Here is a 22,791-nt window from a genome sequence, read left to right on the forward strand (position 1 = left end):
TAAAGACTAATGAAAGCTCTTGCTACAAAATATTATAGTTGGGGTCATCTTACATTAATATGTTTTTGTCTAGACCATGAATGTAAGATGACACCATGTCTTGTATTCAGGCTAATTCAGTATATACATATTGTACTCGATTGTATGGAGGTGTGGTTATACTTTAGGATCAACAAACCTGGCTGGAAGAGACCAACTGCAGCACCTGTATCGCAAGGTGGGAAAACACGATGGAGCATTTTTTTTTTTTTTTGCTTCAAGCCTACAGAACGGGAAGAAAACCAGCCACAGTGTCCAAGCTTTTCTTTTTTTTTTTTTTTTTTAACCTTGTGACAAAACAATCAGGGTGCAGAAGGATCAGGCAGACCACCAGTTCCCTCCAGTCCAAGTTCTTGGACCACTGTGAGTCCGTCATGGTGTGAAGATGGCCAGCTTGTTTTTTTTTTTTTAAATAGCTGTGCAGTCTCCTTGTGCAGAAGAGTTTAAGCGTTCAGTTCCCTCGTCCCCACCTGACTTGTACTATTATTCCTTCACTGTTGTTTCTGTAGACGTGAACCATTGCTCTTTTTCATGAGACACTGATTTACTGTAGCTGGAAGCTATGAAAGATTGTGTACTTTTATTTCTTTTTCTTCTTCCTAAAATGAACTGTTACATGACGTGTGCCTGAAAAATGCGAAATGTATTTATAGTGGGAAGGAATTATACTGTTAACAATCAACTTTTATTACTCACGGGCACTGAGGGGTCCTAAATACAATTGATCTTCTTTCATTTCATATACTCTATTATATATCAATTTAGATGTGGGGACATTTCAGGTTATTTAGAAAAAACAGATTAAACTGTTTGATCAGACATATTATTACTTTTATTATACTCAGATTAAAGTACTATAACAAGATGAAAATGTCATTATTTCTATACAGTTCCTTGCCATTTGTGCTAATGGAATCCCTTAGTGCCCTTCATTATGTACAAAAAAGAAAATGTAAATATATTCAAACAATATGTATTCTGAGGTGTGGAGGAAAAAAAAAAAAGAAAAGAAATGTGAATTATTTATGAAGACAAAAAAAAAAAAAAAAACACTATTTTGTTAAATAGACTGGAAAAGTGTTATTCAGCACAAAACAAGAAAGAACCTTGAGTGTGTTCCTTTATTTATTTTATTTCCTTCAGCCCCTTTGTAAGCACATTACACGCCTGTACAACCCCTCAACCTCTCCGGCCCCCACCACCACCCTGTCTTTTGTCTGGAGCGTGCCGCTGATCACAGATACTGCAAGCATGTGCAATTCCTCGCCGCTGACAAGGACAGTATTTCACCACCAGACGTCCACTTGCGCAGAACGGCCTCCCTACAAGCCCCAGCCCTGAGCAGCTCAGCACAGAGCTCAGCACTTCCCGTCCATCCTGGCCAAAAAAGCCATTAGGGGCCATGGTGGTGGACTCAGATTCTCACACCATTAGTTTAACCCGCGACCTGCTCATCTGTCCTCGTCCAAGTGCATGCGATGCGGGATGATATAGAAATGTTGCAAGATGTGGGGTGGGGTGGTAACAAAAACTCCAGAGTGTATTTCTTCAGACAGGTGCAGGAGAGTTCCTCATCCTCTCCTTCAGCAACCCAGGATCCCCTATACCTTCCCAATTAATCAGCCGTCCAAAATCCTGTCCACGCCGCTAATTACCTCCCTCCTGGACGAGGGTAAGGCAATTTAATGCAGCTCACAGCAATCAATAGCAATTAGGAGCCTCCCTGACTAATCCCACTGAAAGCAGCAGTCTGGGAGATGGCCAAACAGGAACCCAAGCAGGGTTCACAGTTCCTCTAGCCACCCTTTTCCACACCTTTTCTCCCCATTTATTTTATGCGTTTACATTTTTTTTGTCCGCCCAGAAACAAATACATTTGAGAAGAAAGTGGCGGTGCCACTTCGCCCACCATTGATCATCGTACTGCCGCCCGTTTTTGATGTTGTCTCTAATGGGCCTGGTAGACCCAATCAGATCTAAATGTACAGTTTTTAATGAGCAAGAGGGTGGTCTTGATTGCAGAGGAATATGCTTAGGCCAGTCAATGGAAGTCTTAAAGGTGACACAGGGCAGTTAGTTTTGGTGGTGGCAGCTCCCAGGAGGGCTGCAGGGATATTGCATTATAAATGGCACCCAGTTCATCAAAATAGGAGCCCTTTACTGTTGTTGTTTTTCTTGTGTGTGTGTGTATTGTCCCAGAAAATGAGAAAAAGACACAAGGTTTTCAACAACAACAAAAAAAAATCTCCCCCTAGACAATTTAAAAGAGAGAGATCGCCAGGGAAGAAAAGATATTGATTTCCACTTATTCAAAATCCTGATGGTGCCAGGATGGTTGTGAATTGGCCTCATTATATTGAACAAATACAGGATATACAACATATTCATAAACTTTTTTTTTTTGGAACAGAACTAGATTGATGATTTAAAAAAAACACTTTTTGCATCTGAATTCCTTTTTTCTTTTTTTTTTTTATTGCCGACCAGAGAGCTCTGGCCATTTTGAATGAAAGACAGGTGCATAGTGGAACTAAGCAGATGGTACCATTTCAGGAACAGGGAGGAGTTGGAAGGAGGTGATACAGTCCAGCAGCCAGCTGGAGGGTGCGGACCACACTTTTCCCAAGCGGAGCCTGGGGGGCCTGTAGGAGCCCTGGGGGTCGTAAATGATGTACTGGGTGCAGAGCGCCTGGTCTGAGCCTGGTCGAGCGTGGTAAGCAGCCGCGTTCAGGGTCTGCGTGACGTCGCTGTCGGGCTTGGGCTGCCGAGTCAGGATCTGACCACCTCCTTCCTTCAACAGTTGCAGGAGATCACTTTTTGGGGGCTTTTGGAAGGAGCCCAGCAGGTAGAAGAAGCAACCATCAAACAGGCGTGGAAGCTGATGAAGGAGAAAAAGGTTAAAGTGGTAAATTTGGCCGTACATTCTTGATTATTTTTGATGGCAGTATATTCAAAACGTGCCGAAACAGACAATAAAAATTTTTTTATCATTATCTTGGAGAGGAGGAAATAACTACACACCGAGCCCTTTTTGTTGGTGTGCAATTACTCACACAATGCTTCCTCAATCTATAAGATTTAAACCCCCTACTGTCAATGTCACACACACAAAGCAGAGCAAGATCCAGTCACCTCCCTTCCCTCTGTCATCGTTCAAACTAATGCCCTTAATCACATAAAATTGCATAAAGATCAGCACAGTCACAGACCGCTTAACAGAAAGTGATCTCAGTGATGATAATGTGATGCCATAAAATGTCCAATTTAAAAACAGAATTAAGTTACATAAATAAGCATTTCTCAATGTAAATAAAATGTGTATATAAAATGTATATATAATGTATATAAAAAAAAAACAATGCCTTTTGTCTACATTAAAGGAACATCTATATTACAGAAACATCAGAATATCAATTCCTTACATTTTAGATAGTGAAATGGGTTCTGAAAGTTTTTACTAGACCAACTACTTTTGTGAGACACCCGTACTGCAAGATTTAGCAGCAATCACATAGTAATAAACTTACTCAGTTACTCAGTTATAACCCAATCTGCTTTTTTAACATTTGTTTTTTAACATTATACTGCAGCTAATTCTTATTAAATGTGCCTCTGCACTGGATGGTAAATACTATTCACCCCAGATTATGGCTGTGATGTACATCTGTTTTTTTCAGGAAAAGTGAATTTCCTGCAAGCGTGTGAGGGTAAATGAAAAAGCTGAAGTGCTAAACGCTCCTCTCAGCACATCCGCACCGTCCGTGGCAGCAGATCGGCCGGATTTTAAGCGTATCCACCCTTAAATAATTAATTAATGGAAAGAAGGCCAAATCAAAGACTGAGGCATCAGCAAACTTCCCCCCTACTTCCCAGCCGATTTGCGCCGTTTAGCTCTTTGTCGGGAGGTTTTAGTGTCTGCTTGAGCGTGGTCCTCACTCTCAGTGGGCTTCAGAGTGGTCTGGCACGTCCGTGTCCACATGACGCTGGCACGTGGTTGCATTCGGCAGGATTAAAGCCGCCGTGGCCCAGGCAGCGGAGCCTCCACAGACGCCGCAAACCTAACAAGTCATATTGGGCTCATTAAAAGCTCATTTTATCCACCGCTTGTGTGAATTAATTATGATTCTCAGGTATTTAAGCTTGCACGCCTAATTTTCCTCTCTTGAGACGCACGCTGGGCCTGCAACTCTGCATCAGTGATTTAATTCTTATTTTCCAAGCGGAAAAAAAAAAAAAATCGACTCGTATACCTGTTCTGTTTGCATTAAGCTGCAAACGTGATTTAACGGAACCCACAGGGACAACGCAGCACCTTGAGAGCTCCAGTGCAGGTCTTGTTCTCTGTTCCGCATAAATAAATAATTACTTAAACAATAAATACTGAGGGGGGCACAGATGAGAACAAACAGCATTTTAAAGCTTAAAGCTGCTGCTAAACAGAAGCAGTCAGCTGCTCCAGCTTTTCTGAGTGCAGAAAAGGGAGGGACTAAAGACCCTCAAGCTGGCCTTCACTACTGCTGACCGCCCGCATTAGGTCAAGTTTCGGACCAATCCCTACAGGCCTACGATTGTGCAGAACAAGATGACCATCCCACTCCTTCATACAGCAAAGGTCCTGTTAAAATAGACCAGTACTGGGAAAAACCTGCATACACACAGGCTCCACCCTACTGAGAGACAACTGCGAGGCTCTGGGGACAATGAGGACAAACAAGGAACCGGACACATTTTAGGATGGGCGATATGTATTTGTGTATATGAGGAATACGAATATATTCTAACTCACTCACTTTCAGTGACCTCCCTTAATCCGCAGTAGGGATGTGGGTGCTGGTGCCCATCCCAGTCATGAGGTGTGAGGCAAGGACCCATACTACTCTCACACACAGACACACACACATCTATGGCGAAGGTGAGCATGCAAATTTTTTGTAGTGCTTTTCACAGAAGGAGTCTGAAAAAGTGGTGTTAACGGCTAGATCTGGTCTTTTGTAATAGGAGTTTTCATTTGGGCCACTTATTGCTAAAAGTATTATACACTAGACAAAAGTATTCCCATTCATAATCAATACTGTTAATGTTAACAATATAATTATTTGCTGTTGTGAGATTCACTAGTATATGTATGTATACAAGTAAACTCACATCTGTACTTGTCTGTCAGCCACCTAGCAGGCCAGCATTTCCAGTCCAGTACATGAGGCTTTATAGACATCATACACCCCAGCAAAAACAAACCAGCCTGTGCAGGTCCCCACCACCCACTGGGGAACGCACGAGTCTCAACAGCAGCCATAATCCTTCCCAAAAATTTGTCCTAAAATATTAGGTGAGCACTGATAGGGAAGGTACGATTCACCGGAACCCTCGCAGGGGTGTTCAGCTGCCCCTCACCAGGCTATGTCTGTTGACGCGTCCTCTCTGGGCTCCTTCTCCGGCCTCGTAGGAGGATTCATCCGTCCAGCCGCCAGTCTGCAGGCACACGGAGACCCCTGAGACCGGAAATGGTGGTGAAAAGAAAGGAAATGGTTAACAATGACCAATCAATAAAACCTATGGTTTTCTATGCATAAATTCTGAAAACATGCATCTTCTGGAAAATGGGGGGGGGGGGTGTGGAACCCCGATGCAACAAAGCGATAAAAAAAACGCAAGAAAGTTCAAAGGATTAAGGAAGGTTTGAAGGGATAAACACATGCAATCAAAACAGCACTTAATGTACGAAAAAAGGAGATAAATCAATGACGCAAAAAAAATAACAGCTTTAAAAAAAAAAAAAAAAAGAATAAGGGGGAAGGGGAAATTCCCATTTCTCATCGCACCGACCAGCGCAGTCACAGACGACGAGAATCCATTACCCGGCGCTACAAGGCCACCGAACAAAAGACGCGGCAGTGCTCTCCCAAAGTGCCCATTACATGCCGTTTCCCTTTAGCCGCAGTCATTTTCCCCCCAAGACAATTTCAGCGCTGTTTACCTTCGCCGCTTCATCTTGCTAAAGCACCCAGGCCGCAGTTTAGAGCTCCGGCAGACTTTTTTTTTTTTTCTTTACGTGATTGAAGCGCCGCGCTCCAGCCACGGCTGCAGGACCACCATTCTATTTTTTTTTTTTTTTTCTTGCAGTCAAAATGAGGGACAGGCACGGAAGAATTCTTATTAATCGCAAAGCAAATTGTGGGCTGTGAGAAGCTCCGCTCTGACGTTTAGAGGCACAAGTGGCCCTGGAACGGTAACCAGTTGGTTGGTCGGGCCCCAAACCCCCTCGTCCTGTAATATTGCAGAATAAAGGAGAGCTGTTTTAGGTGAAGTGCGGCGCGACTGATGTTTAACAGCGCAATTGTTTGCGCCTCTTTGTCCTCCCTGTCACAGCCAGGGCCCAGAATCGCAACTCCATCAAGGCTCCATCCCAGAGAGTTGTGGAGGATAAGCAGTCACTGCATAAGCCTTCATGTGCTGGTGGAATGGAGGTGAAACAAACACACACACACACACACACCAACCAACCAAACGCACGCCACGCCACAAGTCATCAGCCTGTAATTGCGTTTCCTTCTTCCTCCTTAATTACAGCTTTCATTTCCAGAGACCTCGGCGAGCGGCGGCGGCGGACAGAGATACCGGGGTTAATCCGGTTCCCCACTCTGGACGATAGGGCCGGCTCGTTAGCCCAGCAGCGAGGGGCCATTAGCATATCTGCTAATTAGATTCAATAAGATCTCGCAAGGCGGGAGGGAGGGGGGGGGCGCCTGCCCGGTCCGCGTCTCCCACTCCCGCCGGGCCGTGCTGCGCACTGGAGCGGGGAGCCGCGGAGAAGGCAGAGACGAGGCGTGCATCAAGGGCGCAGCCAGCGTGGAGAGTGGGGACATGTGGCACGGGATCGAACCCCCAACCTCGCACAAGCCGAAACATCGCACTTATTTTATACATAACCGCAAATGATCGTATTTACTGATAAATTCTGCGGTGGATGTTATTGAAGATTCATCCTCGATCAAGTCAGGAGAATTGAAAGGAGCACGGGAACATCGGATAAGCTAATCTCTACCTCGCCCCCGCTAGATCCCCTTCGATTACTTCAGATAGGAAGCCTGGTCAGACAGGAAACAGAAAATGGTTCTCTCAAAATCCCCACTGCCGCGGCGGACCAGACATCAGGAAAAGACGGATAAAAGAAGAGATGAAAGGACGTGGGCTAAAGGCCCTCCAGGTCTCTGGTCTCAGCCGGTGAGACGGCCGACTCGGCCTGGAGGTGAAAACAAGAGCGGCGGCGCCCTGAACTTCCTCTGGCCTCTCAGGCCGACGCGGTGACTGGGTGGGCCGGGCAGAGATGAGAGAGCAGCAGTGTGGGATGGACTCACAGCTGAATTTCAGGACCCAGCAGCCGTTCAGGATGCCCTGCAGGGTCGAGAGGGTGGAGGGCATGTCAGCGTCTGGACCGATAACGTGAGTAACTAGATGAAAGGGGGGAAGAAAAAAAAAAAAAAAAGAATTTTATATATATATATATATATATATATATATATATATATATATATATATATATATATATATATATATATATATATATATATATATAAAAACACACACACACACACACACACACACACACACACACACACACACACACACACACACACACACAAAGACAGACCCAGAAATGGCTCTAATAATAATCTTCATGTCCAAGATTCTTCCTCAGAGGTTTTCCTTTAAAGACAGGTCTTAAAAAATATTTAAGGTGTCGCTCAAGACACTTAACAATTAATACGTGACCTTGCGCCAAAAATAGCTCGGTGAGATAAATTAAGAACCTAATGGTTTCCCCCACTGGCCACTGTGGGTGGTGGACAGTGCAGCTGTGCCTTATCAAGGCCACCACCTTAATTATTTGTGATCAGCAGAGGACCTTATGGTCACAAACTGATCATATGGAATAGTGATCACTACTGGCACTAAGCACAGTGGCTTGATTGCAAGGGCATCCATAGAATTTACATGAATAAATATGGGTTTAAATTTACCCAGATTTGCAGTCACAAAAGATTGTGTTCTGGGACAGACAAATATTCAGTTTACCAAGTGGTTGTATCGATTTATGCAAATTCTAAGGACACCTATGACCTTACACTAGAGGCCCCCCTGCATGTGTGAAGACAAGTCAGGACACCCCAACCCCAATTCCTTCCCAAATACACACACTGAAATAAAATGATTAATTACAAACATATTTGCAAATAAATTATAAGCTTTTGTTATTATGCTCCTTGATTAACACTGCATGCTATATAGTCTGTATTAGAGCTGTAATAATCCCTAAAAGCCTGACCCAACAAAATAGGACGTTTTTCCACAAAATTGAATTAACCCACCGGTTCTTCAGCGTCTTATGTGACGGAACTAAAGAAATAAATTTATATATATATATATATATATATAAATAAAAAACACACAGTATATATACATTTGTGCTCGTTTTTACATCCAATCACAGAGCAACTGCAATGCTCCGCCATGATGGTCCATGATGAGTATGAACCCGACCCAACCTGGTGCAAGATTTACAGCACTAGTGTACATAGCATACAGGATTTTACAAAGATTTGAATATCCTTTTGAGTGCGTTATTGTTTATAAATGTTATGTTTAGAAATATAATCTTGCAACCTCAGGGCAGATACAATTCTGTGGCCCCCCTGCGATCTTTGGAACCACTGCACTATAGAACAAGCCACAAACTTAGTACGTAGTGTTGCGATAAGCACCAGTTTGAAAATACTGCACTAAATGTGGCCAGTAAGTCTATTATACAGTTACAGAATTACATATAAATTAAATTATGCTTCTTATCATTCTTTATCTAGAGTTGTAACAATACAATAACTTAATATAATGAACATATGTATATTTCCCTCATTTTTGCCCCAAAAAAAAAAAAAAAAGTCTCCTCCTAAAGAACAAACAGTGACAGGTCTGTGAATTAACAAAAAACACAAGTAATTAAAACATTAGCCACTTTGAAGCTCAGAGACAAAGGGCGACTCTGTTGTGGGCCTGAAACAAGGCAGAGTACAAAGGCATTTAAAGCACGTATCCCACAGTGGCGCAACGTGACAGTTCTTAATTATAAATTAAATAAATGCTCTCGGCCCGCTCACTTACTGAGGCTCCTTGGCTGACAACTGTGAGATGATCTTAATTATGCCTCAAAGCGCAAACCTTGCGCCTACGATGACGATGGGCCAATATTCGGTGCTTTTAAATGGTTTAAACAGGAAGCATCAGTAACCACGTTAATTTGGTGTCCAAACGCGTGTCCAAGCTCTGTCTGCAGGGGAACTAACATGCTTCCGCAACTCAAGGCATTCTACACGTCCTTTTCTTCAACTCCGTGCACATGTCACGACCCCAGGGTCGGGGTTCAACTACATATAAAATTATGCATACCAAATCCAGAAATCCTACGCCTCTAGCTTGGACCTCAACAGGCTCGTTCACCCCTCCCCATAAATATCACGTTAGGAACAAGACACTGCCACACTGATCATAAACTAAGCTAAACTGTAGAGTTGACAGTTAATGAAAGTGAGAGTGAGTGAAATCATTAATTAAGACCGCCATTAAATGCATCCGGTATTGAAGTCCCCATTTCTTTCTAGTCGGAGAAGGGACTAAAATGGCCAACACAGTAGGAAGATGTTGCTTCAGTTCCGCGCCTGAAGTCAGACGGGGAGGTCGTGTTTTGTGGAAAGCTGGAGGGGGGTGGCAGACGGGGGCATTAATCACCTGCAGCAGAGAAGCCGTCTGCCAGCCTCCCTCCCGGGAGTCGTGCGGCTCTGCCCAGCTGTCTCAGCTGAGCCTGGCTGAGGCGGGTCCCCAGCAGAGTGACACGTTGGTCCCTTCTCACCCCGCCTGTGACCTGTAAGAACACAGAGGGGTGGGCTCGCTCGAGAAATGGGCGCGTGAACCAGACGCTCCGCGAGATTTTCGAATTCATTAGCAGGACGCACACAATTACACAGCGATTACACAACAACACAGACTGTTGCGGGGGGGGCTTAATTAGAAACTCATTGAAGGATCAATTAGTTGGAGATTTTGCACACTGAATATTCCTCAGGCACTTTTGGGAAAGTAGAGCTGGGCATGGCTGTGCCCCACATGTCAAACTCATTTAACTCGCTCTCCTGAGCAGGGGTACCAGTTATTTACTTAAGCATTAATGGTCAGTGGTTTAGCGTTCAGTTGCCATGTTTGGGTCTATGGACACTAATTTTGTCACCCATGGAAATATACTTGGCCTACAGTGGGCTGGGCAGGTTTATTCATATTTCATCAATCATATCAGACAGTGGTAGCAGTCACTAGTGCTGTGCAGCAAAAATAACGCGCTCATTACTTTGCTCTTAGGACAAAATGCTCTTTGGGCGCAGGCCACCATAATAGCATGGCATGAGCAGGTGGCACAGATATGGCAGCCAGGTGTGTGACACAAATGTCTCATCTTTAACAACATGCGATTGCTGCTAAAGACAGTCCAGTTTTATTCTCAGGATGCCATTGACGTTCAAGGAATATATGGCAGCGTGCGCTGGATTTGTTTAGAAATGTTTCAGGTTACAACACTCCCCGAAAGACCTGGAAAATCCTGGCGGGACTGATTTATGAATATTTTCCTGATTATAATCATGATTACACTTACAGAAGGACCTGATGGTTGGTTGGTCTGTATTTTATGTATCTTTATACAGTCATAAACACTGATTATATGTTTTTAGTGACATTTTAACAAGCTCAACTGTGACTATTTATGTCCTAAATGAGTAAATAGCTTTGTCGTGGAAGCTTCTGCAAATGCGCAAAGCTAAGCGCAGAGCTAAACGCAGCCGTGAAGATGCAAGAAGATGTGACAAACGGCGAAAACCTTTTCTTACAGCGAAACGGTTCAGTGTTTAAACAGCATATGCTTCAGGATCTAAGCAGATGCCTCCACACAGCACCCTCATTTCCTACAGTGATTCACGACCGTCTGGCCGTGGTCTCCGGTGAACCGTTGTTATCATTCGCGTGTGAGGGATCGGCTCCTACCTTGGAGATGCTGGCTGGGGGGCTCAGAGGGGCTTTAACAGAATGGCTGCCTTCTCTGGCAGCTTCTAAGATCTTCAGCACGTCCTGGGTCGTGGCATAGTCTACCGGCCTCAGTCCAAACATGTTCCTGAAACAGCACATTTTGTAAATATTAAAACATAGTTTTTATTGATGTGTGTGTGTGTGTGTGTGTGTGCGTGTTTATATGTATATATATGCTGGAGAGGATTTAATGCTACTATAAAATGGTTAAATGATCACAGGGGATCAATAAACACAACATTGTGCGTTTCAGCATGCAGAACACAGAAACTGCACAACACGGAACTGAAACTGCTATATAACAAATCAGCCTTCTTTAATAGAAGTGCTGATAATCTATCTGCATGGACGGTAGGAACCATTATGACGATAACATATATCACATTTATGATGTTTGCCCATGATGTGTCAAAAAGCGTTACAAGCGTTGTAAATTAAGGGGACCCAAAGAGGAGGGAAAGGGACCGAACCTTGCGCTCAGTGTTGCCAGATTGTGTGGATTTGAATAGGAGTTTAATGTTGAGAGTAAATATTAGTTTAATTTTTAAGAATCTTTTGGCCTGGCAGTGTGACGTATTGCCAAGTGGGTTGGGGTGGTGTTTTAGGGAAAAGGATGTACGACAGCTGTCAATCATAACCATGGCTTCCTCCCATTTTTAAAACATCATAAAATCCTCATCAAAGATTCATGTAATGACATGACTTGATGCTATGGACTGGCCTGCCCGTTCCCCAGACCTGAATTTCATCATGGACCTGTAAGTGATGTAATCCCCTCAGACTGTTTTCTTGATGGAAATCAATGAAAAGTTTGCCTTTGCTTTTCATTGCATCACAGCCTGTTGCTGCCATAACCAGAAAAGCAAAGTCTCCTGTGCACCGTGAAATGTGAAACACCAATTGTGTGGTGGCACACAATCTGCTACATACAGTACAGGCCAAACGCTTGGACACACCTTCTCATTCAATCTGTTTTCTTTATTTTCATGACTATTTACATTGGTAGATTCTCACTGAAGGCATCAAAACTATGAATGAACACATGTGGAGTTATGTACTTAACAAAAAGTGGAGACCTGGCCTCCACAGTCACCGGACCTGAACCCAATCCAGATGGTTTGAGGTGATCTGGACCGCAGAGTGAAGGCAAAGGGACCAACAAGTGCTAAACACCTCTGGGAACTCCTTCAAGACTGTTGGAGAACCATTTCAGGTGACGACCTCTTGAAGCTCATCGAGAGAATGCCAAGAGTGTACAAAGCAGTAATCAGAGCAAAGAAACTAGAATATAAAACATGTTTTCAGTTATTTCACCTTTTTTTGTTAAGTACATAACTCCACATGTGTTCATTCATAGTTTTGATGCCTTCAGTGAGAATCTACCAATGTAAATGGTCACGAAAATAAAGAAAACACATTGAATGAGAAGGTGTGTCCAAACTTTTGGCCTGTACTGTACTTCGGCTGCCTGCAACATCATCCAGCAAGACCATTTTGGCAGTGTCTCAGTAACGGTGTGGGGTGGCATTTCTTTGGTTAGGTACCATTAGGCACAGAGATGAGATCCTCAGACCCTTTGTGAGACCATATGCTGGTGCAGTTAGCTCTGGGTTCCTCCTAATGCAGGACAATGCTGCACCTCATGTGGGTGGAGTGTGTCAGAAGTTCCTGCAAGACGAAGGCTTTGATACTATGGACTGGCCCACCCGTTTCCCAGACCTGAATCCAACTGAGCACATCTGGAACCTCATGTCAACACTGTTGCATTTTCCAACTAGTTCGATAGGTGTCCCTACAGTCCCTACAGTCAAAATGAGCCAAAAGCATGTGATGGTCAATATGGTCAGAAAAAAAAAAAAAAAGGTCTTCTGGAGTAACTTCGGGTTCTGCTGACCGGAGTTTGATTCCAGTAAAATCACACCAGCCAGACAGCAGAGTGGACAAGTAAATTGGACAAAACAAGGTTGGTAGGGAAACAGTGTTGAGACAGTGGGGTTCATGACTTTCCAGCTGACATGGTTGATATCTGAGCTTGTTACTTGGCTAAAACCTCCATTTCATTTCGTCACATCATTTTTTTTTCCTCCTCCCTATGGTTTACTATGGTGCCCTGAACTGAACCAGCAGTGAGCGCGTCGTCAGTCATGAAACATTCAACCCTCTCCGTTTGGAGTTCAGAGCGCTGCGCCGCTTGTTTGTTCTGCTTCTTGAAGGCGGAGGAACACCTCGCAGCAGCAAGGCACCGGGGCAGAATTCCCCCGCCGCAACCCAGGTGCTACCAAGCATGCCGATGCGGGGAAGGGGCCGCATCGGATGCCGGCCGGGCGGTGCACACAGAATAACGCCGGCGGTGTTAACAATTTATCAGTCACATTTCTGCTCCTTCACACCTCGTGCCCATAACAGAGCAGAGAGACCAGGGGCCGGGTAGATAAAGTAAAGTAAATGTAATCTGATGCTGCACCCCGCCGACCAAAAGCATCTCTGACCTGATTGGCCGAGTGAGTTGATGTGAACAGATACATTTATGAGATGGGATGGCGGCGCCGTGTTTGCTCACGCTGACGTAATGTGTTTGAATCAAGACCGGAGATCGGACCGGAACGGTGGCCAGCGGAGAGGTGCGTGACTCGGGTCACAGTAAACAACCGTCACCCATGGGAGCGGAGGGACGATGACGAGGAAAGGACGAAGGGGAAAAAAAAAAAAAAAACAGGCTTGGTGTAGAGATTAAGCCTCAGAGTTGAGATAACACTTGGGGAACAATTAATAGGTCCACTGGTCCATAAAATATTTCATTTGGATTCATGAGCCTGACAAACCCCCTACCCACACACTAACACACACACACACACACACACACACACACACACACACACACACATGAAATGAATGGCTTTGGTTGAAACAGGCTCAAATCTATACGAGCAAAGAATCAGTAGGAGAATTGCTTTCTGCACAGCAAGAGTGTGTGTTTTATAAAGAGAGAGAGAGAGAGAGAGAGAGAGATTGTGTGAAGGAGTGTGTCTGTACACACACATGTAAGCACAGAAGCCATGTTTCCCATACTGATAAGGGAAATTAATGCGATTATAAAGTCTGAGAAGAATACTAACCTGCCCCCCTCCGGTGTTCCACAACAACATGAACCAACGACAGAACTTACAAGCAGATCAGTCCCTCAACAGACAAATAGCACACACACACATCTTAAAAAAAAAAAAAAAAAGAAGAAATGTGCAAAGCTGAAAAAATGATCCATCTTGAGAGGTGAGGCAGGTGAGGCCATTTATGCGGCAGGAGGCACGTCGTGGAGAGCAGCGCGACTGAAGAAGGGGGCGCGGCGCGGCGCGCAGCAGAGCCCGGTTCTGACATGCCTGACAGCAGGAGAACTCATTCATTCCATCCTGCTCAAGTGCGTTCGTGTTCTCGTTCAAACACACACACACACGTATACCGAAATGTCACACACCAACACACGTTCCTTCCTGAAAAACAGGGTCATAACTTTGTACCACACGTGCTAGAAATGTGCCATACTATGTCACACAAGCCTTGAACCTAAAGCCCAAATCAAAGCATTTTTCCACCAGAAATTTGTATTATTATTATTATTATTATTTCCTTTAGCAATGAAGTTGGGATATTGTGTAAAACAGATATAAAAACAATGATTTGCAAATCCTTTTCAACCTATATTCAATTGAATACACTACATAACTAATGATAAACCTTTTTTTTTTGCAAATCTTCACTTATTTTTGACTTGATGTCTGAAAATTTTAACCAAATGCGTAGAAGGTAAATAAATTGGCAAGAGGAGCTCAAGAGGACTCACCAAAAAAAACAAAAAAAAAACAAAACATCGCTGACGTTGTTTAGTTGTAGTAAAGGACTGTGGGGACTTTTAAAAAGTTTCCCTGGTGCTGGGGCAGGAGGCGGAGCTGAGAATGTACCAAGGTGGTGTTGAGGCAGACAGAGTTATAGGATGTAAAATTACTTCTAAATTATTGATTGTGCAATTCAAATGTTTTAAAATGTTTCTTAGTTTATTATTTGATTAATCAATATGATCAATATGATTATTATTATAAACTTTTATTGGTGTCTTATGTTTTATAATTTATATTTTTAAAACTGAATGTATTGATGTCTTTTAAATAACGTAATCAGAAGGTTGCCGGTTCGAATCCTGAGCCGCCGAGGTGCCACTGAGCAAAGCACCGTCCCCACATGCTGCTCCCCAGGCGCCTGTCATGGCCGCCCACTGCTCACCAAAGGGTGATGGTTAAAAGCAGAGGACACATTTCATTGTGTCACCGTGTGCTGTGCTGCAGTGTGTCACAATGACAAATCACTTCACTTTCACTTTCATATAATTTAAATAATATGCAACCACTTTGTGTCTCCATCCCTGCCACCATCACCACTCAGCTGTCCTGCACAGGGGGATCTTCATGGCCCCCCTTACACCGACCACTCAGCACAGGTTTGTGTGCCTTTACACACATCTGGCCTGGCCAGTGGAAGTGCTGTCCAGTCCGCCGGATGCAATCTCATGGCTGTCATTAAGGCCGGAGCAGAAATGTCACTCCCGATAGCAGCACCTCTCCGCCCAGGTGAAAGCACCATTATTATTTTTATTAAAACGGCCCAACAGGAGGAAACAAGTTGCTGCCAGTCAATCCCTGTAAAAAAGAGCAGCGATCCCCCGTCTCACCGGCCAGCCACTGACGTCCGGCAGCGGGGGGCCGTGTCTGAGGGAAGGCCGTTGAACTTGCCTGTTGCTAATGCCGCTGCAGGCAGGTTCCTCAGCAGGTTTATATGTCTGGGGGGTGGGGGGGAAACTGCTGACGCCTCTGTTATCGAGGTCGAGGCAAAGAGAGACACTCAGCAAGAGGGGGGAGACAAACAGAGGGAGACAGCCGGTGGGGCCAAACCGTGCCTGAGAAAAAAATAAAACGCACTCAGTCCGTCTGCCGTCTGACTACACATTACAATTACAATGATGGAACGTTACAGAGAGAGCGGCCGAGAACCTCCAGAGAACCTGTCTGTAGTCTTTGTCATCCAAAAAAATATTTTAAAAAAAGAAGAAGAACTGTTCATCACGGTGCACCGGCCTCAGCCCGCCGGGCCGACTTAGAAAAGAAAGAGCCGTGGGCATAACCAGCCCGTTGTGGGGGTGTGTGTGTGTGTGTGTGTGTGTGTGTGTGGTCATACTCACAGCACGCTCTGTGATGCTCCTTGTTCCAGCAGCAGCTTGGCGATGGCGGCGTGGCCATTTTTCACCGCATCATGAAGCGGGGAATCGTTTTCATAGCCTGGCGTGTTCAACAGAGCCCCGCCCGAGAGAAGGGTCTCCACCACCGACAGGTGCCCATGGTTACAGGCCTCGTGCTGGCACATACACCACAGTCAAATACAGTACAACCAACAGTATTCCATTTTATTTCTACCCTATGTTATATGCTGCATAACGATGCACATGTAAACAATTTAACGTAAAATTTGACCTATTATTAGTGTAATTATCAGCAATTACCAACTATTATTGTTTTCACCACCTTTGCAAGGTGGCAGATAAACGTAACAGCACAGTTTCAGAAATGCATTACAGGCCATGTAAAAGTCATTGGAAACATCTCAGGGGGCGACAGTGATGACGGTGGTGGGGGTAAATTGTGTGACTTTAGGTATTTGCACCTGTTCAGCTGCTGAAAGTGTGAAAAGCACTCTAAACCCGCCCCTAAGCTGTGTGTACCGCCACTTCTTTTTACGCCATATTCTCACGCCATTCAATCCATCAACTTAATATAGAAACTAAATTGAGAGTCTAATCCATCTACATCATAAATCTGCACCTCACTTCAGTTTCAGAGGCTGAGCTCACCAGAGGGGTCCAGCCAGCGTTGTCCTTCAAGTTGGGGTCAGCGCCCTGTTCCAGGAGACTCCTCACGGCCTCAACGTCCCCCTGAGGGAGACAGAACAGAAGGCTGAAGTATAGTGTGCTGGACCCCATCATTGACACTGATTGCCCTGGACTGCACTGCTCAAGGGGACTGCTGGTAAGAACCATTTATAAGTCTGCTGGCACTGCCGCAAACATACAGAATGTTTTTTTTCCTATGGCTGGGTCGATAATGGATTTTTCATTACTGATTATTGACATGGTTACCATGGTCTGAGTGAACATCACTCATGCTGGCTGGTGCTGATGTGTGGATAATCTACAATAAGGGCTAGGTTCCCAGGTCTTCTGTTCTGTTTTAAACCAGACTGCTGTCTGAGATAGTTACTATGGTTACACAGATTTATGCATAAATTCATAAAGGAGATAAGCATGATTTTCCAGTATTGATTAATTGCACCATTCACAAAAATATTCGAACAAGAGAAGAAAATGTGATTTTCTAATTATGCAAAAGCGAACAAATTCTTAATATTTAAAATTATTGGCTAAAAATACTTTGTTTGCTTGCTCCTTTAATGTTAACTGTATATAAATACAGTACAGGCCAAAGGTTTGGACACACCTTCTCATTCGACGTGTTTTCTTTATTTTCACTGAATGCATCAAAACTATGAATGAACACACGTGGAGTTATGTACTTAAAAAAAAAAAATTGAAAACATGTTTTATATTCTAGTTTCTTTGCTCTGATTACTGCTTTGTACACTCTTGGCATTCTCTCGATGAGCTTCAAGAGGTCGTCACCTGAAACGGTTTTCCAACAGTCTTGAAGGAGTTCCCAGAGGTGTTTAGCACTTGTTGGTCCCTTTGCCTTCACTCTGCGGTCCAGTTCACCCCAAACCATCTGGATTGGGTTCAGGTCCGGTGACTGTGGAGGTCAGGTCTCCACTTTTTGTTAAGTACATAACTCCACATGTGTTCATTCATAGTTTTGGTGCCTTCAGTGAGAATCTACCAATCTAAATGGTCATGAAAATAAAGAAAACACATTGAATGAGAAGGTGTGTCCAAACTTTTGGCCTGTACTGTGTGTATTTTCCGCACTAATGTGAATATTCCATTAATTGAAACACACTTCTTCCTACAAGTGATACATTTCAACTTGATCATTAACATAAAAGAATCAGTTACTTTTATAGCAGCCAGGTGCAGTGGCGTCTCTCCTTTATGGTTCCTCTTCATGAAGGCAGGGCTGCTCTGTCTCGGTGACTGCAGCACCAGGGCTGGACTCTCGCTGGCCTGAGCGGGAGTACGGGGTGTTGCTGGTGAAGGCGGAGGCGTGAACAGCGGCGTAATCCCCTCCACGAGGGACCGTCTCCCTCGGCCCGGTGAGGGCCGTGGCCTCTTAGGCGTGCTCTGCTGGCCGGTGGCCGCCTCCTGCATCCGGCCCCCTCTTGACGTTCTTCGAGGACTTGAGGCCTCTTCCATGGAAGCAGGAAGGTTAGCGGCCACTGCAGCGCTGCGCTTGTCATCGGTTGGGCTGACCACACCCGAGCTGCGTGCAGGAAAACGCTGCGGAGGCTCCTGGACTGGAAGGCCTGGGCTCCGGAAGGAAACCCTCCTGCTGGACTTGCGTCCGGCCGGTTCTGTGGCCTCTTCCTCTCCGCTGAAGCCCCATTGCTGGTTCGCCGCCTCCAGCCGGAGCCGCCTCTGGTGCTGCCTGCTTTGATTCCGCGTGGCGGGTATTTGCCTGCGGCCTGCAGGCTGGCGAGTGGCAGAGCTCTTCGTTGGTTTCTTCTTCTTATTCTTATTCTTCTTTTTGTCGTGGCTGCCTTCCTCCTTCGGGGAGGCAGAGGAACAAGAGTCCTGGGAAGAGCTGTTGAAGTTAAACACGGACAGATCCTGGGATTTGGAGGAGGCCTCGCGCGGCTTTGGCAAAGTTTCGTCAGGATCAGCGGAGGACAGGGACACCGCCTCGGGTTTCTCTACCCGGCATCGAACTTTGCGGCTCCTGGGGCTAAACCAGATCTTAAAGTTCTTCTTATTCCCGGAGACTGCGTTATCCGCCGACTCGCTGGCTGCGTGGCTCCGGGGGGGAACCTGGAACTGGATAAACAGGCGCGAGCGAGGATCAAAATGAGGCCACGGCGGCGCTTTATAAGACCACCGCTGCAACTTACGAACATCCTCCAGTAACAGGCGCGAACAGGCCAGCGTGACACATTACCCAACCTCATCTCCCCTCTGCCGTATAATTCAGTGACCTCGCGGGCACCGTTCTGTCATTCAGCAGTCCTCCCCCTGCTTTGTCTAAGCCCCGTACTACAAGCCGAACACCACTATGGTTAATTGCGTCGTATAATTACAATCATTCGCTGGCACAGAGTTCAGCCAGAGATTATAAAAAAGGAAGATAATTAATTCCACAAGGTAATGTCGTTCAACGTGTGATCTGTGGTTGGGGCTATAAAAAAAAAAAAAAAAAAAAAAAAGCATATGGACAGCAGCGGATACAGGATTTAATAACTCTGTGGATGGTACAGTTCGACTGGGGCAGCGGTGGCCTGGCTGGTGAGGTAGCGGACTCGGAATCGAGTGGTCGTGGGTTTGAAGCCCCAACTGCCAAAGCGCCACTGAGGTGCCACTAAGCAAAGTGCCGTCGCCAAACACTGCTCCCCGGGCGCCTTTCAAGGCTTTCAGTGTCTCGCAATGACTATTAAAAAAAAGAAAAAGAAAGAAAGACTGGTGCGGCCTTACCCGAAGCCTCTGGAGGACTCAGCAGCGACTCGAGGTTGCAGAAGAGCTCTGTGATGTTGCTGAGCTGCCTGTTGATCTGGATGTCTTTCACCCAGGCTGGGCTGTGGCACACCACACACCCGTCACCAGCGTGAGGTCCAGCACAAACCCTGGGTCAAAAAAAAAAATAATAATTTAATTAAAAGAACTTAGTAAATGCTTTTATTCAGAGTGACTAACATTAACTAATTACAGTCAAGCCTGGAGCAACGTAGGAGACGCTCTCAGAGCCACAATGGCACAAACGCACTGGGTCACATTCATTTCAACTACGTGTTATCACCATAATAATAACAGTAATTCTGTATAATGCACTTTTCTCTGAGTCCAAGGACAAGGACATCTAATAAAAACAAGGCCAACGTATAGGGATGCAGAGGAAATGTATTTGTACACTCGTTGTTCATTAAAACACATGTACAGGCCGGCATTTTACGTGGAGCAGATTATTTGGTTGGTTGGCTTTCTAACAGAACACTAATAAATACTCCTCTGTTTATTACAGAAGTCCGTAGAGGACATGCAATGGTGCCACTGAGCAAACCACCGTCCCCACACACTGCTCCCCGGGCGCCTGTCATGGCTGCCCACTGATCACTAAGGGAGATGGGTATAAAGCAGAGGACAAATTTTGTTGTGTCACCATGTGCTGTGCTGCAGTGTTTCACAATGGCATTTCACGCAAGAACAACTACGTCACAAATGCAGCAGGTGTGTTCGAACAACTCTGGCAAGAATACAATATATTCTTCTAAATATTTCTTCACACCGATGTAACTCCCTGAGTGACGGACACTGATTTTCACATTTACAGAATTTACCAGACAACTTACGATCAGTAGTTACAGGGACAGTCCCCCCCCGGAGAGACTCAGGGTTAAGTGTATTGCTCAGGGACACAATGGTAGTAAGTGGGGTTTGAAACTGGGTCTTCTGGTTCATAGTGAGTGTGTTACCCACTAGGATACTACCACCCACCACGATATGGCTACTACCACCCACCATGATGGCAATCTTTTTACTGACTGACGCAACGCTATCAACAGAATAAATAACAAATTAATTATTTGATCCATTTTTGATTAAGAAAATAAAATAGATAAAATAAAGTAACAATGAATGCGTTCATCCATGATTCTGTATCTAGCAACGGATTAACTCATATTATCCAAATCAGTTCAAAACCAGAAAAAAAAAATAAACCATGGTAACAACTGTTGTTTTCCCGAGATGCAAAAAAAAAAAAAAAAAAAAAAAAACATGTGCTCCACGGACGTCCGTGGTTTAAATATTTTATATAGCGTGTGAACATAGTTTAGAAAGACTGGGGTGGTTTGACGTCACCACACACCGCTGATCGGCAAGGAAATGTCTGACTCTAGTTAATGCATTAAATAAGAACATTAAAGCCACTTTTACCTGCACAACATGTGATCACACGTGCCCAGGCACACTGGGTCGGCCATCAGCTTGGAACTGGGAAAGAAAACCAACACTCCATGAGCTCATCAGCTCTTTCCAAAACCCAAAAACATTAACGCCAAAGTAATAAAATGACTAATTATTTTATGGACAGAGAGAGTTAGGTGGATTTAGGTAAGGTAGCAGGTCCGCTTAACAGTACCATTTGGAGCACAGCAGAAGTGACCGGAAGTGCGCGACAGCCTCCTTGGTTTTGGCCCAAACTCCGTTTTCGTGTCGATTCATCTCGTTCCGATCCATGATCCAGCGGGGTTCCGATCCGATTCTTGCTGTCGAATTAAGGCGGACTGTGTACAGTTCGCACTTCCCGCCAAGGAAGCGCGGAAGTAGGACGGTCGTGGGCGGAGACAGCGCAAGTGACCAATCAGAGCGTTTGGGCGTGGTCCCGTCAGGCACTTCCGGAATAGAGTGTTACCGCCGACATTTCACTTGAAGAAATTCAAAAGTATTTGCCTTCATAAACTTCATTGTCATAAAACTGTAATTTATTATGGCTGTAGCAGATTTGTAGCAGAACCTTTTGTTCATTAACTTAATGTTGGACATACTCTAATGCCACTCTTGGCACATCCGTCTAATAATGTGTTATTAATTGACTTTAAAATGATGTCCATTAAAAATGTCATAAACAAATGAAATTCTTTTGTGCATTAACAAAGTGCATCATTTGTGCTCAAAAATATACTCAAATAGAGTAACAAATTATGTCATTACTGTATACCTCTACTATCATCTGAAATAAGGCACTGGATGTGTTTATTTTTTCCTTTAACAGTACAATCATTTGCCATTGTATTCAATGTAAAAAAAATGCCACAAAATGTCTTTTGAAGTGTGAGAAAGCTGAACTGATGTGACATTTTGTGCTCCCATATCAGAATTTCATAACCCCTGTGCAAATAATGTGTCAAAGAAGAAATGACTGATCCTGTGCTTAAGAAAAGTTGGATGGTGGAACAGGTTAGGTGGAATGGAAGAGAGATCCCAGAATTCAGATCAGCAATGAAAATGGATGTGAGCAGGCTTGTTTTTACAAAGCTTGTTTAGAATTTTTAATCTGTCATCTTGGAAACCAAAGTCATATGTATTTGATGCTGCATCACATTTTTTTATTTACATTTACATTTACAGCATTTAGCAGACCCCCTTATCCAGAGTGACTTACAATCAGTAGTTACAGGGACAGTCCCCCCCTGGAGCAACTTAGGGTTAAGTGTCTTGCTCAGGGACACAATGGTAGTAAGTGGGATTTGAACCCGGGTCTTCTGGTTCATAGGTGAGTGTGTTACCGACTAGGCTACTACCACAGGACATGTTGTCAGGCATGTTTGTTATCCTCCTGGATATTTACTACCACTACTGTGATTGCAAAGGCTGACAAAGCATTAGAGCAACAAAATCATCACATTTGCACAGGCAACAATGAGGATGTT

The 22,791-nt window shown here is 44.6% G+C and overlaps 1 protein-coding gene across 1 annotated transcript; it reads right to left on the reverse strand.

Moving 5' to 3' along the window:
* Nucleotides 1-1,160: 1,160 nt before the first annotated feature.
* On the reverse strand, nt 1,161-21,624 carry bard1 (BRCA1 associated RING domain 1). The gene is made up of 12 exons (XM_028991588.1): nt 21,501-21,624; nt 21,296-21,352; nt 19,838-19,986; nt 19,224-19,233; nt 18,272-19,166; nt 17,060-17,140; nt 16,394-16,566; nt 11,125-11,251; nt 9,823-9,955; nt 7,398-7,490; nt 5,434-5,531; nt 1,161-2,917 (listed from the first exon to the last, which is right to left on the reverse strand). The coding sequence occupies exons 1-12, from the start codon at nt 21,596-21,598 to the stop codon at nt 2,570-2,572; spliced, it is 2,262 nt and encodes a 753-aa protein (XP_028847421.1). The 5' UTR covers nt 21,599-21,624; the 3' UTR covers nt 1,161-2,569.
* Between the last annotated feature and the right edge of the window lie 1,167 nt (nt 21,625-22,791).

The sequence above is a fragment of the Denticeps clupeoides genome, chromosome 9 (assembly GCF_900700375.1).
Source record: "Denticeps clupeoides chromosome 9, fDenClu1.1, whole genome shotgun sequence".
NCBI lineage: Eukaryota > Metazoa > Chordata > Actinopteri > Clupeiformes > Denticipitidae > Denticeps > Denticeps clupeoides.

Excerpts from the sequence above, each read along its gene's own strand:
- bard1 (XM_028991588.1), bottom strand. The coding sequence starts at position 21,598 with ATGGATCGGAACGAGATGAATCGACACGAAAACGGAGTTTGGGCCAAA. Across the intron at positions 17,141-18,271 it reads TGCACCTGGCTGCTATAAAA|GGGGACGTTGAGGCCGTGAG; the intron begins GTAACTGATTCT and ends TGTCTCCCTCAG. Across the intron at positions 16,567-17,059 it reads ACGCTGGCTGGACCCCTCTG|CACGAGGCCTGTAACCATGG; the intron begins GTGAGCTCAGCC and ends TGTATGTGCCAG.